The 22,275-nt window shown below is 44.0% G+C and overlaps 1 protein-coding gene across 13 annotated transcripts; it reads right to left on the reverse strand.

Moving 5' to 3' along the window:
• Window positions 1-154: 154 nt before the first annotated feature.
• On the reverse strand, window positions 155-21,688 carry HMCES (5-hydroxymethylcytosine binding, ES cell specific). 13 transcript variants are annotated; one of them, XM_072720159.1, is made up of 8 exons: window positions 21,586-21,676; window positions 20,821-21,026; window positions 20,279-20,333; window positions 11,382-11,525; window positions 10,594-10,719; window positions 5,559-5,737; window positions 2,433-2,625; window positions 155-790 (listed from the first exon to the last, which is right to left on the reverse strand). In XM_072720159.1, the coding sequence occupies exons 3-8, from the start codon at window positions 20,300-20,302 to the stop codon at window positions 542-544; spliced, it is 915 nt and encodes a 304-aa protein (XP_072576260.1). In that variant the 5' UTR covers window positions 20,303-20,333; window positions 20,821-21,026; window positions 21,586-21,676; the 3' UTR covers window positions 155-541. The 13 variants fall into 13 exon arrangements, with proteins under 13 accessions (XP_072576260.1, XP_072576264.1, XP_072576262.1 ...); XM_072720163.1 differs by having other exon boundaries at window positions 20,288-20,333; window positions 21,586-21,670; XM_072720161.1 differs by lacking the exon at window positions 21,586-21,676 and adding an exon at window positions 21,382-21,432.
• Window positions 21,689-22,275: the final 587 nt, after the last annotated feature.

The raw sequence follows: 22,275 nt of genomic DNA on the forward strand, positions 1-22,275 counted from the left end.
CACTGAGCCTTTTTGCGGCTTCCAAAAAAGCAGTTTTGCCCACAAAAAGCCCCAGGGCTCCATATTTGTGACAAAATCCATCCCTGGGGACTGATGCCAGGAGAAAACAGTAAGATCCAGAACTTCCCCTGCCAGCAGCATTTTCTGAAATGTAGACAGTATCAAATATAATTTATTCAGAGAAAAATACAATGTTTTAAGAACTTAATTCCAAAAGGCTGACAGAACCCAAAAGCTGAGCAGAAAACAGCCTTCTGTGAGCAGTAACAGGTCAGGCTGAGAACCACTCGGGGTCTAGCTTGGAGAGAAGGCTCCACCAGCCACACACCAGATATAAAGGCCCCTATGAATTACTGATGGTGGGCGGTCCCTCCTCTGCCCAGGCTGCCATCTGCTCCACTGTGGGTTCCTAGTTGCAGCCAGGAAAGCTATCCACTCATGAATCCACAACTGTCAAGCAATACTGCTATCTCATCCCAAAGCAAATCCACACACATAATAAGCAACAAAATTGAGTACAGCGAATCACAGTCTTGGTCTCTCAAAGTCCCTGATACTGGCTGTGAGGCCGCTTGGCTACAGGCTCCTCTTCCTTCTCCTGCTTCAGCCATCGCTCCAGGAGTCCTGCACTTCCTCTCTTGGTGGGGAATGCGCTCTTTTGTAGGAACTGGCTGGACCACTGGGGCACATCTGACTCTGCCTTTTGGGGTGGTTTGGACTCTTCCTTTTTGGGTGACTTTGTGGCCAGCCATTTCATCATCTTCTGGCTACTACCACTTGCCTTGAGATCCTAGAAGAAAGAGGAAAATGCTCAAACCATCCAGCTTAAGCTTTTGGGAAAAGGCCAACTGCAAGGGAAGAAACTAAAGAGGCATTAGGTACTGACCCAGCCTTGGAAGAGGTTACTGAGAGCCAGACTGGGCTCACTGGTCAGGAGTGGGGAGAAGGGAAGAGCAACTGAGTATGCTCCAAGAGGTGCAAGGAGCAGGGAGTAGCTCTTACAGCAGGCCTCAGATGAAGTGTGTGGGACCAGTCAGAAAAGAGCTGATGGGCAATCCAAACAGGTGCGGAGAAAGAAGCATTCTCAGGGAAGAGGGTATATTCAGTGTGCCCAGGCTGAGTGTGGGGATATCAAACTGGAGATGTATGGCTTCAAGCAGTCACCATGATTAAGGATTCAGCTAAGGGGATCCCTGGGTGGCGCAGCGGTTTAGCTCCTGCCTTTGGCCCAGGGCGCGATCCTGGAGACCCGGGATCGAATCCCACATTGGGCTCCCGGTGCATGGAGCCTGCTTCTCCCTCTGCCTGTGTCTCTGCCTCTCTCTCTCTCTGTGACTATCATAAATAAATAAAAATAAAAAAATAAATTAAAAAAAAAGGATTCAGCTAAGGCTGGAACAGGCTGACCTGTTTCCCCAATGTGCAGCCTCTCCTCGACTGGCACTGCTTCCCCCTCCAGCTCTTACACTTGCATCTCAACCCTAAACTGAAGGTTTTATACTCATTTAAATGACACCTCTCCAGAATGAGAATTCTTCAGAGGTAAAGACCATGGCAGAAATGGGGCAGTATCTAGTACAAAATGAATGTGTATCATTACATTTTTAGAGACCTCTAGGGAATAGAGGGATCAGGATTGCAGGAGTTTGCAGAGAACTGAGACAAAAGAAAAAAGATGACACTGCGTATTGAAAACTTAAAAACTTTCAGAAAAGTGAGGTGTAGTAGCTATTTTGTAATCATTGTCCTTAACACTTCTCAGGCATTCTAAGATGTCTATTCTTGGAACACTCAGAGCCATGTCCTACTTAAGTCCCTCAGTATCACCTGGAAACAACTGCTATTCCCAAACCTTTGCTCTGGAACTTTTGTTCCCACTGGAGGTCTCTGGCCTGTTCACCTTCCCTTCAGAATATAACTATTCTTTCCAATTCTGAAAAGTTAAAGTTCATGGCAGGAATGTTCTCAAATCCTCCTGAAGGAGTATAAGGATTGGAACTCCTCCAACTTGTAGCTGGGAAAACAAAGGTACAGAAAAGAGACAGAAAAAAATTCCACAGTTGCAGACAAAGATACAATTGCCGACAAGGGCTCCTTTGTCTTTCTTAAAATCACCCTCCAGAATAGGAGTCCTCAAATTTGGCTTATCAGATTCGCTTAATGACACAGAAGCCCAAGCCCAGCCCTGAATACTGACTCAATAGGTCTAGATAGGGTCCAACATTTATATCTTGAAAGAGTTCTCCTGAGGAGTCTGAGTCATAGCCAGATTTGAGAATAGTGCTCTGCTCCATCTTACCATACATAAAGAAATGTGAGTCTTGGGTGGTTTAGATTAAAGCTAATTGTGAAAGGCCATTTTCTAACTGAAAAAGCTATCCTGGCAGAAGACAGAAAGCTCAGAAAGGACTATCAGAGTCACAGGCCCTTACCTTTTTGACCAATAGGTTGACAGGAGCAAGACATTTAGGAGTGTTGTTTCGGGAGTTGTTCACCACGGAAGAGACTGGATGGAAGGTGATGTTCTCTGTGGGGTGGATTAACTTCAGAGCTTCCTGAGTTGAGACCTCACCAAAGTTAAGCCATTTAGAGACTTCTTCCTCTCCATCTAATATGGCAGGCATCCTAGCCAGTGAGGTAGAGACATTGGTTAGGAGGTAGAGAGAGGGTAGGGAGACAGAAGGAAGACTTGAGTCAGCATAAATCATCCTAAGGATAAACTTGTCCTCTTTTTACACCTCATGTGCTGATCTGAGGCCATGTGCTCCCTGACCACAACTTGATAGGGAACAACATTCAACCCTTGGGAGCTAGCTTACAAAGTTTATGGCAAAGACAGTGAATAGTGCTATGACAGGATCCAGTGCATTCCAGTGTACTAGCTAACCGACTGGTGAACATTCTGTGATGACTCAGATGCCTAAAATTAAAGGAAAATTAAAGGGAAAATTTGTCTATCAGTAATAATCTCTAGATTTACAGTAAGAAAGAGCTATTCACATAATTGTGAACTACCAGAAACTATGCCTCAGAAAGCAAGGATGCTGCCTAAGATGACTCCTGATATCTACCCAGGGAAATGTTAGGAAAAGACCGTGTTTAGCTTCCAGTTTTATGTCCTAGACCAAGGGAAAGCATGCTACACATTCACTGGTGGAACACTTGATTTTAGGAGATATATGCATAAACATCTATTTTAATAATTATTATAACTTCAACAAATCAAACGTCTACTTTCAAAAATACTTTAGAATTGGGACATCTGATCTGAGTGGCTGTTGGTTAAACGTCGACTCTCAATTTTGGCTCAGGTCATGATCTCAGGGTTGTGAGATGGAGACCCACACATCAGGCTCTGCACTCAGTGGGGGGTCAGCTTGAGATTCTCTTCCTCTGTCCCTCCCCCTGCTTGCTAGCTCCCTCTCTGAAATAAATAAATCTTAAAAAAAATTTAATCTGTGAAATCCAGGTGCATTTTCTGATGAATGGCATCTCTGCATTGTATTATAGTTTAACTGGAAGTAAATGGGAGCACTTAACTTTTCTTAACAGTGTATAAAATAATGTTGTATTAAAAAAATCAATGGGAATTTATTATTTTTTTAAAAGATCCTATTTATTTATTCATGAGAGACAGAGAGAGAGGCGAGACACCAGGGAGCCCAATGTGGGACTCGATCCTAGGACCCTGGGATCACGACCTGAGCTGAAGGCAGACGCTCAACCACTGAGCCACCCAGGCATCCCAGAATTTATCGTAAATTAGTGAGAAATACAACAACTATATCATATGAAAGTATAATTTCACAAAGAATGCTTAGGACAAGACTAAATTAGATAATCCTATCATGTGCAGCACTACATTCTTTTCAGCAAAACATCAAGTATCACTTCTGAGGGTACCTGGATCTGGCAAAACCTGTTAGTGACAGACAGTCAATTCTACTAATGCTTGTTTTTAAAATGTGATCTGTTCCAATGTGATTGATATATTAGAGAGCAATTTCAGCATAATGTAAATTTCTTGTTTACTTTAGTTTTGTCTGTGGGAAACGTGAGGTGAACAGACAGCTGCATCCAGTTGAATGGAACCTTGTAGGAATACACAGAAACACCTCAAATATTGACAGCTACTGCAGCTCACTGTATGTTATCTTCCAAAGTTATGTTTTGCTCTTATTTTGCATTTGTTGAATATATTCTCCCTATATTAAAAAAAACCCTTCATCCAACATCTCAAATATGCCCAATAAGCTTTGTAGTTCAAAACATGCAAAGGAGTACATGTAAGTAGAAAATTTTTTGACTACTGATGAGAAGCTTGAACTATTAGAGCGTCCTGAAAAAAGAGAACGTGTGCTATCTCTTTAGCAGCAAACATAAAGGAATCCACCAGTGACAACACTGTGAAAGTAAAAGGAATGTCTATGGTTGCAACAACTTCAAGAAGTATCATGAAGTCAGTATCAATCAGGTCTAAAGGAACAGAAAAAAATGAAGAGATTCTTCAGCATATGGATTGAATGCCAAACAGTAAAAAAAAAAAAAAAACAAACCAAAACCCTGCAAGCTCTCACAAGTTTTATTTATACTTAAAGGCCTGGATGGCTTGGTGGTTTCAAACAGCGATTAAATTTCCAAAACTTTCAGTGTCAGGAGAAGACATTAGCATGGATGAAAATGCTGCTAAAGAATTTTCAGGGGGATCCCTGGGTGGCTCAGTGGTTTAGCGCCTGCCTTTGGCCTGGGGCGTGATCCTGGAGTTTTGGGATAGAGTCCTGCGCGTTGGGCTCCCAGCATGGAGCCTACTTCTCCCTCTGCCTGTGTCTCTGCCCTCCCCCATGTCTATCATAAATAAATAAATAAAATATTCAAAAAAATAAAGAATTTTCAGCAGTTAATACAGAAGTTAATTGCAGGAGGGGGCTATATACACTGGATTAAAAAGTTCAATTTTGATTAAATATGTATTTATTATAAACACATGCCCTGAAGAACATTTCTTTTTTTAACTCTGAGATCATGACCTGAGACTAAGGCAGACACTTAACTGAAATGAGCTACCCAGGCACCCCGTGAAGGAACATTTCAAAGGCAGAAAAACTTGCCCCAGGACTTAAGGCCGCAAAGATCGTACATTTTGCCTAATTTTTCCTCCACTTCACAATAGCTCATAAGTTACAACTTCTCCGACACTCATTTTCCACAAGCAAATTCTGCAGCTTTCTAAGGTAAAGTGCCATATTTAATGTAATATCTATGTAGATAACTGTGGAACTGTTAATAGATTCCTATTATTTTTGAATGTGTTCCTGATGAATTTTTAGGTATTGTCCTCTTAACCCACACTTTTCTCATATGTTCTTGGGTTTTCACTGTACAGTTTGGCATAGTGTGGGGACTTTTTTTTCATATTATAGCCAAACTCCACAAAGCAAATGCTACTCTCTAAATTTCTGCATACATAGAAACATTGAATCCAAAGCTACCTATCTAAAAGCAGAGGATAAATCCTCTTCTGAATGCTTTTGGACCTAGGTATTAGAACTGTAACTTGCCTAGGGTGAATGTCATTCAAGCTTTTGCAAGAATCTACTGTGATGATGGTGTAGGAATACAGGAGGTCTCCTTCTGGGGACTCCCAGCAGTCAAAGATCCCCGCCATTGTCAGCAGCCTCCAGTTGTCCCAGACTTTCTCCCAGTACTCAGAACTGTCCACAGCACCAATGCTACCTGACTGGAACAAAATACATGGGCAGATTAGATACTCAGCAGCCCCTTCCTACACACAGGCTGGGTACTACCACAGACTTAACATAGCAATCATTTTAGAAGTACTTTAGCCCATGTGTTAGCTCCTCTTGATCCACTATTGCTAAAAGAAAGAGGTTTGATGGCAAGTACCCACTGAAGCTATGGATTTATGGCTCCTTAATGCTTTCAGAATACAATCCAACATCATCAATGGGCATTCAGGCATTCCATGATCTGGCCCATCATTCCAGCTTTTACTATTTTTTTGGTCTTTAAAAATATATATTTATTTATTTGACAGAGAGAAGAGAGAGTGTGAGCACAAGCAGGGGGAGCTGCAGCAGGAGAGGGAGAAGCAGATTCCCACTGAGCCCGACACAGGGCTAAATCCCAATCATGACCTGAGCTGAAGGCAGATGCTTAACTGATTGAACCACCCAGGTGCCCTTTTAATAACAATTTTAATTTGAGCCAAACCCAGCTGTTTGTAAATAAAGTCCTTGTACAATTTCATGCCCTTGTATCTTGCCAGAGCAACTTCTTCTGCCCAAAATGTCCTGCCATTTCTCATCATGCCAGCTCCTACCTAACATTTAAGATTCAGTTCAAGACCTAGAACTTAGAAAGCTGGAAAGAGTACCCCCTCTACTCTAACAATAAGAAAAAAGCTAGATAATCTATAAAAGTCATAACTTTTTTTCTTTTTATTATTTTATTTTTATTTTTTATGTTCAAGCCCCATATGGAGCCCAACACGGAGCTTAAATCTATGAACCTAAGATCCAGATCTGAGCTGCTATTAAGAGTTGGACACTTAACCAACTGAGCCACCTAGGGTGCCCAAAAATCATAACTCCTTAAACTCATCAGAAAACAGGTCACTGGGCAACCAATTGGCAAAAACTTTATGGAAAGAGAGGGGCTTCCAAGGGAAGATGAAACATAAGTACTGGCTTACTGGAGGCAACAGGAGGAAAGCAAGGCCTTCATTCAGGTAAAATTATCACTAAATTGCTAAAAACAGTGTATGGGCTAGCCTGAGAGTCCAGAACTCCTGGGAGCTGCAGACATTAGGGGAGTTTACATCAGTTTACAGAACTCTTCTCCATGAACCTCTCCAGCTGCTCACAAGAAAGACAGGGGCAGAGCAGGAAACCAGAGAAAGCCTTTCTTGCTGGTCCATGCCTAGAGGAAGGAGGCCTCACTCTCTTACACCAAGGGAAGGCATGAAGCCTCACCCAATCACTTCTCCTCTAAGGAGCAAAAAGCCTTAAGGGGCCAGGGTATAGGTAATAAAGCCTGTTGCCCGTAAGATACAGGTAAGACCCACTGAGTCTGGGGAAGGGTAGAAGATCCCTCCTACTCCCCTGGGGAAGCAGCAGGATTCCCGAGAAAGCCTGAGCCTGACACCGAGGGCCACAGATCTGTTGAGACTGAGGCTGTATGAAGACAAGAAAGAACACTCTCCCACCTTTTAGATCAGCAAGTACCACATGAACAGCAACAGAAGCCTAATTCTGGGGAAGGGGCAAGAACATAGAGATCCTCTTGAAAGCACAGGCTTAAAGGGAGGTACTATAGTTGAAGGAAGCTCTGCTACTGAGAAAAACCCTCTGGAAGATTACTCTTACCCTGAACACAAAATGGCATGTAGAAATTTAAACCCTGTAGTGAATAAAGGTAATTTTTTTTAAAGATTTTATTTATTTATTCATAGAGACAGAGAGAGAGAGAGAGAGGAGAGAGAGAGAGAGAGAGGCAGAGACACAGGCAGAGGGAGAAGCAGGCACCATACAGAGAGCCTGACGTGGGACTCGATTCCAGGTCTCCAGGATCACGCCCTGGGCTGCAGGAGGCGCTAAACCGCTGCACCACCGGGGCTGCCCGAATAAAGGTAATTGTAACAACAAAACCAGTTTAGCTTCTGATAAGATCGACTCAATCTCACACATTTATGGCCTATTAGAAGAATAAATGTATCCATTTCCAGATGTAATTATCTCAGTCTCTGGCAATCAAAAATTTTAAGACTGGGCAGCCCAAGTGGCGCAGCGGTTTAGCGCCACCTGCGGCCCGGGGCGTGATCCTGGAGACCCAGGATCCAGTCCCACATCGTGCTCCCAGCATGGAGCCTGCTTCTCCCTCTGCCTGTGTCTCTGCTTCTCTGTCTCTGTGTCTCTCATGAATAAATAAATAAAACCTTAAAAAAAAAAAAAGGACTGGAAAAATTCTAGTCATTATTTAAAAAAAACAACCACACACACACACAAAATACCAAAACCAAAAGCAGATGCTCAATCACTGAGCCACCCAGGCGTCCCCCCTACTATATAGTTTTTAAAATTAATTAATGAATTAATTAATTCATGAGACACACAGAGAGAGAGACAGACAGACAGACAAGAGAAGCAGGCTCCATGCAGGGAGCCTGATGTGGGACTCGATCCCAGGACCGCAGGATCATGCCCTGAGTCAAAGGCAGGTGCTCACTGCTGTGCTACCCAGGCATCCCCACTATACAGTTTAAAAGGGTGAATTTTATAATATGTAAGTTACTTCTCATAAAGAAAATTATGATGATTAAAAAAATGAACTAGATAGTTTCTTGGACAAACAAAAATAGAATTCATTACCAATAGGCCTGAACTACAAGAAGTATTAAAGGAGTTCTTTAGGCTGAAGGAATATGATACCAGATAGAAACTTGGATCTACCCAAAAAAATAAAGATCCATGGAAATGGCTAAAAATTAAGGTAAATGTAATACTTTTTTATCACGATAAAATAATTGTCTAAAGCAAAATAGTAGCAATGTATTGTGAGTTTATAGCATATGAAAAAGTAAACTGTATGACAATATACTAAAAGATAGGATTCAGAAATGCACTATTATAAAATTCTTACACTATTCAAGAAGCAGTTTATTCTTTGCAGACTTTTTTTGAAAGATTTTATTTATTCATGAGAGAGAGAGGCAGAGACAATGTTCAATGGGCTGAAGGCAGCGCTAAACCACTAAGCCACTGGGGCTGTCCTCAGATACATTCTGATAGGTAAGAAAAACTGGACAGAATTGAGAAAGTGCCATCCTACCTAATCCACACAAGTGCCTAACAGTCTCTCAAGAAGAGTGCCAGGGGGAAAGACTCTGAAAAGATATATAATTCCTAAAGACAGAAAAGCTAAGCACTAGAATCCTATGGAGTGGTGCCCTCAAGAAAGAAGCCACAGAATTCTGACTTACTGCTAATTTATTTATTTACTTAAATATTTTATTATTATTTCTTTAAAGTAGGCTCCATCCTGGCGATCAAGTCTCAGATCAAGACTGAGCTGAAAGCAAGTGACTAAGCCACCAAGCACACCTAAAGGATTTTATTTTTAAGTAATCTCTGCACTTAAAGTAGGGCTTGAATTTACAACCCTGAGATCAAGAGTCACATGCTCCCTTGACTAAGCCAGCCAGAGGCCACCAATAATTCCCAATTTTTAGAAAATTTAAATTCAATTAGCCAACATATAGTACATCATTAGTTTCAGATGCAGAGTTCAGTAATTCACCAGTTGCATATAACACCCAGTGCTCGGGATGCCTGGGTGGCTCAGCAGCTAAGCAGCTGCCTTCCGCTCAGGTCATGATGCTGGAGTCCGGGATCGAGTCCTGCATTGGATTCCCTGCAGGGAGCCTGCTTCTCCCTCTGCTTATGTCTCTGTCTCTCTTTCTTGAATAAATAAATAAATCTTAAAAACAAAACAAAACAAAACAAAACCACACCCAGTGCTCATCACATCATGTGCCCTTCTTAAAGCCCATGGCCCAGTTACCCCATCCCCCCACCCACAATAATTCCCAATTTTAACAAAGCAAACTGGTGAGAATGCAAAGGCTTTAGCAACACCAAAGCAACAAATGTGATTAAAATGAAAACATGATACTGGCATGTCTGATTTGTTTTTAATTTCCTTATAATGGGGGTGCCTGGGTGGCTGAGTTGGTCAAGCAGCCACCTTCAGCTTGGGTCATGATCTTGGGGTCCTGGGATTGAGCCCCACATTGGGCTCCCTGCTTAGTGGGGAGTCTGCTTCTCCTTTTCTCCTGCTGCTGCTCCCTCTGCTTGTGCTCTCTCACTTGTATTCTCTCTTAAATAAATAAAATCTTTAAAAAACCTTTTCCTTAAAATGTTATGTGAACAGCCTAATTTTTTTGTCTTAAAATGGGAGTTCTATGAGGGAAATGCTAAATATAATCACCATGTGACCTAGCAAATCTACCTCTAGGCATAAACCCAAGAGAAATTATAACATATATTTATATGAAAACTTGTACATGAATGTCCACATAGCAATATTTGTAAGAGTCAAAAGTAGAAACAACCTACGTATCCATCAACTGGTGAATGAATAAACAAAACGTGGCCTATCCACATAATGGACGAGCAATAAATGAGCAATGTAGTGACATGGATCAATGCTGAAAACATTATACTGAGTAAAAGAAGCCAGATACGAAAGACTATACATTGTAGAAGTCTAAATATATTAAATGTCCAATATAGGCAAATCTACAGAGACCAAAAGATTAGTGGCTGTCAGGGCTGGGGAGAATTGAGTATGGACACTGACAGTTAAAGGACATGGGGTTTCTTTCTGGGGTGATGAAAATATAAAATTAGCAGCGATGGTTGCACAACTCTGAATATACTAAAAAAATCACTGACTTGCATACTTGAAAAAGGTGAATTTTATGGTGAATTATACCTCAATAAAGCAGTTATTTAAAAAGAAATTCTATGAAGAAAGAAACAAAGTGTGCCTCTTTGGATTAGCTATTGACAATACCTTTTCTGTTTTGGCTTGGGGGAAGTAGATGAAATATGGCTGTCTTTCACTAGTAACCTGACATCGCTGCCACTCGTAGAATCCATCTGCTAAAACAACACAGCGTCTTCCCTTTCCAAGAGGAACCTGAGGGAAAATGTGAGCAAAATACAGTTTTAGTGAGAGAATATGTCATGGGCTTGAGTTGAAATCTCAGGTCCACCAATGTAGGACCTTAGGGCAGTTATTTCTGTCCTTCACTTTTCCTATGAATAAAGTCACCATTCACACAGCTGTTGAAAAGATTAAATAATGTACTACAGCCTCAGCTGCATTTAATTTTAATGCATGAGGGGTGCCTGGGTGGCTCAGTGGTTGAGTGTCTGCCTTAGACTCAGGTCATGATCCCAGGGTCCTGGGACTGAGTCCCGCATCGGGCTCCCTGCAAGGGAGGCTGCTTCTCTGCTTCTCTGTCATAAATGGATAAATAAAACCTTAAAAAAATGTAAGTGCACGAGAATCTCCAAATGAAAGCTGTCTACCTGGGGGGGGGGGGGGGGGAGGCGGGAGAGGAAACTGTCTAGCTGGACCCATTCAACCTACAGAGGATGAGAAGAAATAATAGTTTTGTTTCAAACCATTAAGTTTTGGGATGACTTACACAGTAATATATATAATAGCACTCAAGATTATTAGCAACTGGGAACACACTTTCCAGGAGAATCTTATTTCTTGGGTATATAAGGCATTAATAGCTCTGTTGGAAGAAAGAACAGAATATGTGCATTTTCCATAGACCTGTGACCTACCTTAAAGGAACGTTTCTCCATCATGGTATCACTACGACAGTTGGTAATGTTGAATGGCAGCTTGGAAGGATCACTCTCTTTGAACCATGATGGGACCAATCCCCATCTCATGGGAGCAATGATACGCTCAGATGAATCTGCACCCTGCCATGGGAAAAGATAAGATCCAGTGAGGAGATCATAATGAAATTTAGAAAACCAATGGCTCAGCGGTTGAGTGTCTGCCTTCACTTCAGGGTGTGATCCCAGAGTTCCAGGATTAAGTCCCACATCGGGCTCCCCAAAAGAAGCCTGCTTCTCCCTCTGCCTGGGTCTCTACCTCTCTCTGTCTCTCATGAACAAATAAATAAAATCTTAAAAAAAAAAAATGTAATGGGGATCCCTGGGTGGCTCAGCGGTTTGGCGCCTGCCTTTGGCCTGGGGTGCGATCCTGGAGTCCCGGGATCGAGTCTCACGTCGGGCTCCCTGCATGGAGCCTGCTTCTCCCTCTGCCTGTGTCTCTGCCTCTCTCTATGTCTATCATGAATAAATAAATAAATCTTAAAAAAAAAAAACAAATGTAGCACATGCATTATATTACTATTAGTATAAAAATACAAAAAAAAAGATTATTAAAAGGGAAAGATTCTATTTGAAAACAATTTTAATGATTTATCACAATGTGAGTAACTTAAGTTCTTCAGCATTTATTAGAATGTAAGACATACTACTTGGGTGGGGTGGGACACAAAGTTTAGTTTCTGGGGTGCCTAGGTGGCTCAGTTAAGCATCTGCCTTTGGATCAAGTCATGATCCCAGGGGCCTGGAATGGAGCCCTGTATCAGGCTCTCTGCTCAGTGGGGCATCTGTTTCTCCCTCTCTCTCTGACCCTCCCCCGTGCTCATTCCCATTCTCTTTCAAATAAATAAAATCTTAAAAAACACAAAAAACTCTTCAAAGAAGTTAATTTTTTTTTTTTTTAAAGAGACATACAGAGAGAAGCAGAGACATAAGCAGAGCGAAAAGCAGGCTCCCTGTGAGGAACTCCATGAGGGACTCGATCCCAGGACCTGAGCCAAATGTAGACAGACACTCAAACCACTGAGCAACCCAGGTGCCCAAAGAAGTTTAGTCTCTGTAAATGTTTACTTAGTGCCTTTTATGAGAGTCATAGTACTAGGCCTAGCAGTATGTGGTCCCAGCTCTCAAGAACTACATATCACAGACAATGATAATACAATAAGGTAAATGCTATGATCTAGGGATACACAGAGTGCTGTGGGGCAAATGAAGGAGTGCTTAACCTCAAAAGGATTGCACTATAACATATGAAGCCACAAAGACATAAAAATATTAAAACATGGGAGTGGCAGCAAAGGAGTTCAATGGAGAGTGATCAGTAAGAGATGGAATGGAGAAGTATCAACTCCTCAGAAGGGACAGAAAGGACAGGGATGGGGTGGGGTGGTTCTTAGATCCCACAAGAGGTACAGAATTACACTGAGTGTGGAGCCTATTCAAAAAAATAATAAAAACATTAAAAAAATTTATTCATTCATGAGAGACACAGAGACAGGCAGAGACACACAGGCAGAGAGAAAAGCAGGCTCCATGCAGGAAGCCTGATGTGGGACTCAAACCCGGGCCAAGCTGAAGGCAGATGCTCAACTGCTGAGCCACCCAGGCATCCCAAAATAAAAATCTTTTTTAAAAAAGATTTCAGAAAGAAAGGATAGAAAGTGTGCAAGTGTGGGGAGAACATAGGGAGAGGGAATCCTCAAGCAGACTCCCCACCGAGCATGGAGCCCAATGCAGGGCTCTATCCCAGGACCAAGATCATGACCTGAGCTGAAATCAAGAGTCGGTTGCTTAACTAACTGAACCACCCAGGTGCTCCTAAATAAAATCTTTAAAAATAAAATGAAACAAAGCAAAAACAACAAACAATGTTGGGCTTTCAGTTTCTAAAGGGTTGCCCCAGGTAAAAACACTGCACATTACTACTTTTTCACTGCTGGAGAAGCAACATGCCTGGTGTATCCTCTCACAGAAAGGAGGGAAGATAAGGAAGCCTGTGCATAGATTTTTTTTCCAGATTCCTACTGTGTTTATCCCTTACTGATTCTATTATGTATTTTTTCACTGTAATAAACCTTAGCCATAATATGCCTTGTATGCTGAATCCTTCCTAACGAATCTCCAAATGTGAGGGTACACTTAGGGGCCTCCGACACATCCTTGTTTAACTTTTTTTGGGGGTAATTGGCCCCTTGAGAATCTGATGAAACCTACAGATTATAATATCTGTTTGCATGCACACACTTTTTTTTTTTTTTTGATTTTATTTATTTATTCACGAGACACATAGAGAGAGAGAGGGAGAAGCAGGCTCCCTAGAAGGAGCCTGATGTGGGACTTGATCCCAGATCCCGGGATCACACCCTGGGCCAAAGGTAGATGCCTAACTGCTAAGCCACCCAGGCGTCCCCCCATCCCCCACCCACTATTCTATATGTGTACACTATGGGTAGGAAGACACCATGAGCAGAGAGCACATTCTGGGTGCTATCATAATGGTTTAGGGATAAAGATACGGTGGGTCTCATGATGATAGTAGAATAAAAAACAACAAAAGATAGACTAAAAATAAAATTGTGAATGTAAATGTAAAAGAAAACAAGACTGTTTAAATTTTCAAGCCTAGATGACTGAGCTAAAGAGAAAAGTCTGAAGAGGGGCATGATTTGGGGAAAGGTCAGGTGTTGAATTTCAAATAATAACTGGAAGTCTGGAGCAGTTTAAAGAGATGGTTGCAAAATCTTTGATACTCCTCTCATTGACAGGTGAAGGTGAATGTTCCCTCCCCTTGAATCCCTGGATGGGCCTGTGATTCACTTGTAACCAACATAATGTGGCACAAGTGACACTATATGATTTCTAAGACTAGGTCAGAAAATGTGTGTCAACTTCTTCCTTGCTTATGGAGACATTGCTTCTGAAGCTCTGAGCTGCCAAAGAAATCCAGCCACCCTAAAGACTGTCATGCTACAAGGAAGCCCAGGCTGCATTGTGGACGGCCACCGACTAGCTAGAATTACTAAACCAAACCAAGCTCGGACTTGCGTCCCTCATTTACTCATAAGGCTCAAGAGCCCAAAGGGTAAATAGTTGGTTGATGCTTGAGAAAGGGCTTGAGCAATGGTTTCCGTAGCTCGCTTATACATAATCGCCCACATAATACAATTGATATAATGTGTTCTAGCCTGGTGGTAAAGTTAAATAGGGGTCTGTGCTATTCTTACTGGTCTGTTAATCATATCTATTGTCCTTTTGAAAGGGTATGTACCTAGAATAGCATGTTTATCTATTAACTAGGACCCTCCTGTGTCAGTAGGGTCTGCCATGCATGTAGGTATTCCTTTATCTTTGTTTTGCTTGTGCTATATAATACCGTAAGAACCTTGAATAAAGTTGACACTGCTTGGACATCATCCACCGTGTCCCTCCTGTCCCCATCTCTTTACTTTTTTTTTTTTTATTTTCCTCATCCCCTTACCCTCAGGACCCTGATTGTGTTGCCGCAGAGTGCGCAACACTGCATGGAGAGGCCACATGTAAATGTTCTGGTCAACAGCCTCAATTGAGAACCAATGTCAACTGCCAGATAAATGAGTGAAAATGCTTCTAGATCAGAGGTTAGCAAATTTTTCTGTAAAGGCCAGATATTAAGTATTGAAGATTTTGGAGGCCCTGTTGCAATTATAATATAACTATTGTTACAGGGACAAAGCAGCCATAGACAACAGATAAATGAATGGATGTTGTTGTGTTCCATATTTTATTTACATAATAGTCAGAGGGCCCTAGTTTTCGGATTCCTGCTCTAGATGATTCTAGCCTCAAATGCCAGGCCTTCTCAGCTGAGACTCAGACTTCAGGGAAGAGACAAACCATATCTGTAATGCCCTTTCCTCATCCCTCACTGGTGAACAAATGTAACAAAAGGTCCTTTAAAGTCAGTTGAATAAAATCCAAGTACAGGCGTTTATTATGTCCAAGAAACATTTAGAAATATGGAATTAAAACTTAGGAGAGGGACACCTGGGGGGCTCTGCATGGAGACTGCCTCTCTCTCTGTCTCTTGTGAATAAATAAATAAAATCTTACACAAACTTAGGAAAGAGGCAGCATGGTACAAAGAATGGGTCAGCAAACTTTCTCTGTGAAAGGCAGATAGTAAATATTTTTGGCTTTGTGAATCCATAGTTTCTGTTGCAATGACTCAAGCAACTCAACTCTACTACCATTGGTATGATGAAAGCAAAGAAGGAAGGAGCATAGCTGTGTTCTAATAAAACTTTATTTACAAAAACAGGCAATAGGCTAGATTTGATCTGAGGACCAGTTTGCCAACTGCTGGTATAGAGCAAAGAATAAGGCCTTTGCAAGAAGATCCTCGTTCAAAAATCCTGTCTCTGCTACTTATGAGATTGGACTAGTCTCAACTCCCTGGACCTTCAAATGTCCTTATTGAAAAGTAAAAGTAAAAGTCAACTTATAATAAAAGTAAAGTGAACAATACCTACCTTGCAGGATCATTTAAATGCATGACATGAAATACACAAATTATAGTTCAATATTTTTCTAAGGTTAGAATTAAAAATAAACAGTAAAATTTTTCTATGTGAAGGTGATTGTTAAAGCCATGAGGATAAAGTTGCTTAGAAAGTACAGCAGGGTGCCTGGGTGGCTCAGTTGGTTAAGTGTCTAACTTTTGATTTTGGCTCAGGTCATGATCTCAGGGTTGTGAGATTGAGCCCAGCATAGGGCTTGGTGCTCAGTGGGGAGTCTGCTTGAGATTCTCTCTCTCAGATTGATAAATCAATCTTTTTTTTTTCAAGATTTTATTTATTCATGAGACACACAAAGAGAGAGAGGCAGAGACAAAGGCAGAGGGAGAAGCACGCTCCATGCGGGAAGCCTGATGTGGGATTCGATCCTGAGACTCCAGGATCACAACTCCAGGATCACGCCCTGGGCCTAAGGCAGGTACTTAACTGCTGAGCCACCTAGGTGTCCCAAGAGGATGCAATTCTAAGAAAAGAATCATCAGCAATGGTACTGTCTCCAAAGGGCTTCCCTTTTGTTCAAAGCTAATCCCTCCACTGTGCTCCTGGTAAGATCCTGTCCGGGCACCTGGGTGGCTCAGTGGTTGAGCGTCTGTGATCCTCCCCGCCCCCCCATCGGTTCTGCATCCGGCTCCCTCCCTATAGGGAGCCTGCTTCTCCCTCTATGTCTCTGCCTCTCTCTCTCTGTGTCTCTCATCAATGAATGAATGAAATCTTGCCTGTATCAGATAATCCTCTTCTCTCACACACGTACACACACTCCATTTTCATTATTCATGGCAGTTACGTTCTACAAAGTCATTGCAAACATTTTATTAGGGAATACTGAACTGCTACTCTTAGGGGAAATACAAGGTTAGGTTCCCACTTGTGTACGGAGACAATATTTTTATCAATTGATCAATATATAACCTGTTCCGTATGTATTTCTGCTTAAAAACACTTGATTAGGGCAGCCCGGGTGGTTCAGAGATTTGACGCTGCTTTCTGCCGGGGGTGTGATCCTGGAGATCCGAGATCGAGTCCCCTATCAGGCTCCCCGAACGGAGCCTGGTTCTCTCTCTGCTTGTGTCTCTGCCTCTCTGTCTGTCATGAATAAATAAAATCTTTTTTTTTTTTTTTAAAGGAAACTATTTGCAGCAAATAATATGGAAGTAAGTGGAGATGGGGTGGTAGTGAGCAGGTTTCTTTTATTTAGGGTTAGGATGAATATTCAGAAAGTGGAGCTTTGTCATTGCATGTAAAAGTGGGTATAAGGTTGCACAGATGTACTTTGAAAACATGCCTATAATGTATCTGATGTTACGTTAATGAAGCCTGTGTTCCTCCTAGGGTAGAGACTTCAACATCATGAAGCAGACCCGGGGATCATGACCTGAGAGGATGGCAGATGCTTCTCCCTCTGCCCTTCCCTGCACTTGTGGGCACTTGGGTGTGCTCTACGAAATAAATCAATCTCAAAAAAACAAACCCCCAAACCAAGAAAAACCGCTTTTGTGAATCCTCTGAGAATCAAACGTGTGAAGCAGAAGAGCCCCCTACCAAAGGATAAATGAGATAACATTATGCAATAGTGATCTAAATGATCTCTCATCAGGAATTTACAAGAATACTCTAAATTTGAAGTTCTCAACATGCCCTTTTATTTTTTTTTTAAAGATTTTTTTATTTGAGAGAGAGAGAGAGAGAGCACGAGCTGAAGAAGAGGCAGTTGCAGGCTCCTCGCTGAGCAGAGAGCCTGGCGTGGGGCTCGATCCCAGGACCCCAGGATCATGACTGGAGCCAAAGGCAGATGGTTAACCAACTGAGCCACCTATGCACCCCTTAACATGCAATTTTGACAACCCGCCCCCACCATCAAGATCTAGTGGGGAGAAAGGAGGCATCTGGTGGGTGAAGGCCAGGAATGCTGCTAAACATTCTGCAATGCACAGGACAGCATCCCATCCAAAATGTCAATAATGCCAAGGTTGATAAATCGTATCTTAACTGTTCACCTTTAATGTTAGTGTTCACTGGACAGTTATAAGCCAAACCCAAACATGAGGCTTCCCCCTACTGGGAACAATAAATAGAAAGTAGCTGAGAAGCCACAATATTGAAAATATTGCTCAATATTAGTCATCTTTTCCTCTACCCTTTTAGACTTGTGTAGAGCTGGGGTAAATAAATGAAAGAGGAAGTAATTTGCAAACCAGTGGTTTTACACGCAAATGTTGCAATCTATACACATGTGCTGGCCACTGATGATATGGATTAACGAAGACCTGAAATCATTCTAATTTTGTTTTATAATTTATAGGTTTCAGACAAATGGAATCTCATATATTTAACAAAATTAGGGAACTCCAGCAATCTTAAAATTTATTAGAGATGTGGAGTCAAAAAACACTGTATCAGTAAATTCATAACACTGATGGAAAGGAGAGGGGGCTATGTTTTACTAGGGGCTCTACCTTCTCCATTTCTAGCTCTAGAAGCATCCACTGGAGTGGAGAAAGTGGTGTGGACCTCAGTCCCAACTCTGTCCCCTCACTTACTGGGTAACCTAAGATAAGTCACAATCTCCCTACATTTCTATCTTTATATCTGTTAAACAATTTTTTCTTCTAGCTAACGTGCATTCTATAATTCTACAGACGTGATATAGAGAGAAGCAAGGCCAAAAAAGGCACATACATTTAATCTGTCTTCACTTCAAATTAGGCTTTCCTTTATTTTTATTTTTTTAAAAGATTTTTATTCATGAGAGACACACAGAGAGAGAGGCAGTGACATAGGCAGAGGGAGAAGCAGGCTCCATGCAGGGAGCCTGATGTGGGACTCGATCCTAGGACTCCAGGATCACGCCCTGGGCCAAAGGCAGGTGCTAAACCAAGGAGCCACCCAGGGATCCCCTAGGCCTTCCTTTGTTTTATTTTTATTTTTTTTTTTTTTAAGATTTTATTTATTTATTCATGAGAGACACAGACAGAGAGGCAGAGACACAGGCAGAGGGAGAAGCAGGCTCCATGCAGGGAGCCTGATGTGGGACTCCATCCTAGGACTCCAGGATCACGCCCTGGGCCAAAGGCAGGTGTTAAACTGCTGAGCCACCCAAGGATCCCTAGGCCTTCCTTTATTTTTTTATTTTATTTTATTTTTTTTTTAAATTTATTTTATGATAGTTACAGAGAGAGAGAGAGGCAGAGACACAGGCAGAGGGAGAAGCAGGCTCCATGCACCGGGAGCCTGACGTGGGATTCGATCCCGGGTCTCCAGGATCGCGCCCTGGGCCAAAGGCAGGCGCCAAACCGCTGCGCCACCCAGGGATCCCTAGGCCTTCCTTTAAAACATGTTTTATTCTTTCCTTTCCCAGTTAAGGTTCCCCATGATATTTATTTTTTATATTTTAAAAATACTTTATTTATTTATTCCTGAGAGACACAGAAAGAGGCAGAGACATAAGCAGAGGGAGAAGTAGGCTCCCCGACTTGATTCCAAGATCACGACATGAGCTGAGGGCAGAAGCTCAACCACTGGGCCACCCAGGTGCCCCTCCCCATGATATTTAATTTTGATTTGTCTCATTAAAAAAAAAGTTTTTTTAGTTTCAATAGGGAAGGATTGCACCCAATAAAAATAGCTCAAGAATAAACTATTTCATATATATGGCTTCATTCAACCAAAAAGATCAATGTTATTTGGTATGCTTATTCCAAATAATATAGAAATGAATCTTGACTATCACAAGAATTCTGACAAGTAGCAGGGGTATAACTGACTTTATAAAGTGATTTAAGCATTATGGATCAAACAGAATAAAAATCCAGAATGGAAACAATCATGATTTTTTATCCCTATAAAGGCCACTTAAAATGCTTCAGACATGGAGGGGCCCCTGGGTAGTGGAGCCAGTTGAGGATCTGACTCTTGGGTTTCTGTTGAGGTCTTGATCTCAGGGTTCTGGAATGGAACCTGGGGACCAATTCTGTGCCCTGTGTGGAGTTTGCTCGGGATTTTTTTTCTCTCTCTCTCTCTCTCCATCTCCCTAACCCCTCTCCCTCTGCCCCTCTGTTCCTGTTGTCTCTTTAAAATAAATAAAATCTTAAGTAAAATAAAATGCTTAAGGCATGGAGAAACCATTGATTTCTGGAATTAAGCATTTTATTTACCGCACTGGTGCCCACCTGCATACACATACACCCACACACACATTCAGGAGATAAAGAGCCAAAACAGGATTTTGAATTATTGGGCATGCCAACACTACAGAGGTAAATACTATAGAAACAATGAGTGCAATTAAACCTCAGATACCCAAACCTTCCACATCGGTTCCTAGCTTCAGTAAAAGACAAAACGACTGAAAACATAAGCAGAAAAAAAAATCACCAGAGGTGTTTCAGATTAGCTCATCTTAATCCTGCTCTAGCCTAGAGATTCTGGGTCAGCTGGGCCGGTAAGGGGCATGGAAGTCTTTTTTTTTTTTTTTTTTTAATACTCAAAAGACTGATAATCAGTAAGGTCTCAAAGATGTGGTCTTAAAAAACGTATTCAAATAGGAGGGTTCTAATCCCTTTGCACGCATTACGACTAGCCCTCAACTGAGCCTGAGGAACACGGCGCCATCTTCTAAGACGAGCAAATACTGATGACGCGTCTCCTTTGCCCGGGGGTGGGAGGGGTGGGGTGGGGGGGTGGTGGGGGTGGGGTGGGGGGGTGGGGGTGGGGTGGGGGGGTGGTGGGGGTGGGGTGGGGGGGTGGAGATCAGAACCGCGAGCCGAGGGGAGCGCTCGCCACACCATCCCCCGCCGAGCCGGAAGCGGGCGGGCACACGCGGCGGCGGTTACCTTCTCCAAGTGCAGTCGTGACAGGAGCACTGGGCTGCTGGACTGCGGGCTCTTGTTGTACGACGGGCAGTACTTGTCGGGGTCCTTCCACTCGGGGAGCCGCTGCCGGCCCTGCCGGTCCCGGTAGGCACACGCTCGGGCCAGCACGTCCTTAGGCAGGTGGCAGGAGGTGCGTCCGCACATGCTCGCGCGCGGCCGGGCGCGGCCTGCAGACCGGAGCACAGCGGGGACGGTCACCGCCCGGATCCCCCGCGGAGCCCCCTCCGCGGCCCGGCACAGCCTCGCCAGGCCCGGACGCACGGCGGGGAGGCGGCGCGCCCGAGAAGCCGGAGGGCGGTCTGCGGTCACGGCAGGAGCCGCACGCCCCGGCTCCGCGGGACCCTTTCCGGCCTCGGCGTCCGCGCCCCACTCCCCCCCTCCTCCCTGCCGACTCTCCCCTCCGGGCTCCGCCGCCGAGACAGGGCACGGGGGGGGGGGGGCTCCCGCCCGCCAACCTCTGGGACTGCAGCCGCCGCCGCCCGGGGTCCAGCCTTGCCGGCGCCAACTCCACCTGCTCCTCACCGGCTCGCCTACCGTCCTCCGCGGCGCGGCCGGCCGGCCGCCCGCCTCCCCTCCCCTCCCCTCTCCTCCCGTCCTCCGCGGCCCGCCCGCCCGCCTCACCTCCCCTCCCCTCCCGTCTTCCGCGGCTCGGCCGCCCGCCCGCCTCACCTCCCCTCCCCTCCCGTCCTCCGCGGCCCCGCCTGACCTCACCTCCAGTCCCCTTACCTCGCCCGCCTCACGTCCACCTCCGCCCAACCGCAGGCAACGCTCCCCTGCCGCAGGCTCTCAGTACGACGCCGGCCGGCGATCCGGCGCCAGCCCCGCCCCCGCCCCCGCCCCCAGCGCGGCCGGCCCCGCCCCCGAGGGGCAGCAGGTTCCCGCAGCGCCCCGCGCCCGCGCTGGAATCTGAATCTTCTTAAAGTACCCCAGGAGGAGGCTACGGCTGGCTTTGGAGGCTGCCGGCTCCCTCCATCTCGGCCCCGCTTCCCCGGCCGGGCCGCAGGAATGGGCTGGGGCCCCGGTTCGTCCCCGCGGCGCGGCGGAGGCCTCCGGTGCGTCCCAGGGAGCGTGAGGTGCCCGTCTGCACAGAGGGAGCCAGAAGTAGTGCACCGGATCCTCGTGGGGATAACAGGAAACCTTCTCTTTACGTCGCAGTGAGGCTAACTGCCTCAGTTTTGAGGCAAAAATTGAGAAACCATCAGGAAAACTTCATACTTCACTCTCATACTTCAGTGGGCACCAGAATGCGATTTTCCAGGACCTTCCCTTCTAACCCTAAAAGTGAATTTTTTAAGGGTGAGACCTAGATTTTTTAAAAACAGGCCTTGCAGGTGTATTTCGGGCATGAAATTAGCAAAGCTAATGGCTTGAGTTTAACAGAAGTTGAGGTGGCCTCTGAGCCTGCTCCCTTGGGAC

This window comes from Vulpes vulpes, chromosome 9, assembly GCF_048418805.1.
Source record: "Vulpes vulpes isolate BD-2025 chromosome 9, VulVul3, whole genome shotgun sequence".
NCBI lineage: Eukaryota > Metazoa > Chordata > Mammalia > Carnivora > Canidae > Vulpes > Vulpes vulpes.

Bases quoted from the DNA above. Each gene is read 5' to 3' on its own strand.
- HMCES (XM_072720155.1), bottom strand. From the start codon at position 21,003: ATGTGCGGACGCACCTCCTGCCACCTGCCTAAGGACGTGCTGGCCCGA. The intron at 11,526-20,820 runs GTAACCGCCGCC...TTCCCATGGCAG, and splicing joins CACGACTGCACTTGGAGAAG to GGTGCAGATTCATCTGAGCG. The intron at 10,720-11,381 runs GTAGGTCACAGG...ATTTTCCCTCAG, and splicing joins TGGAGAAACGTTCCTTTAAG to GTTCCTCTTGGAAAGGGAAG.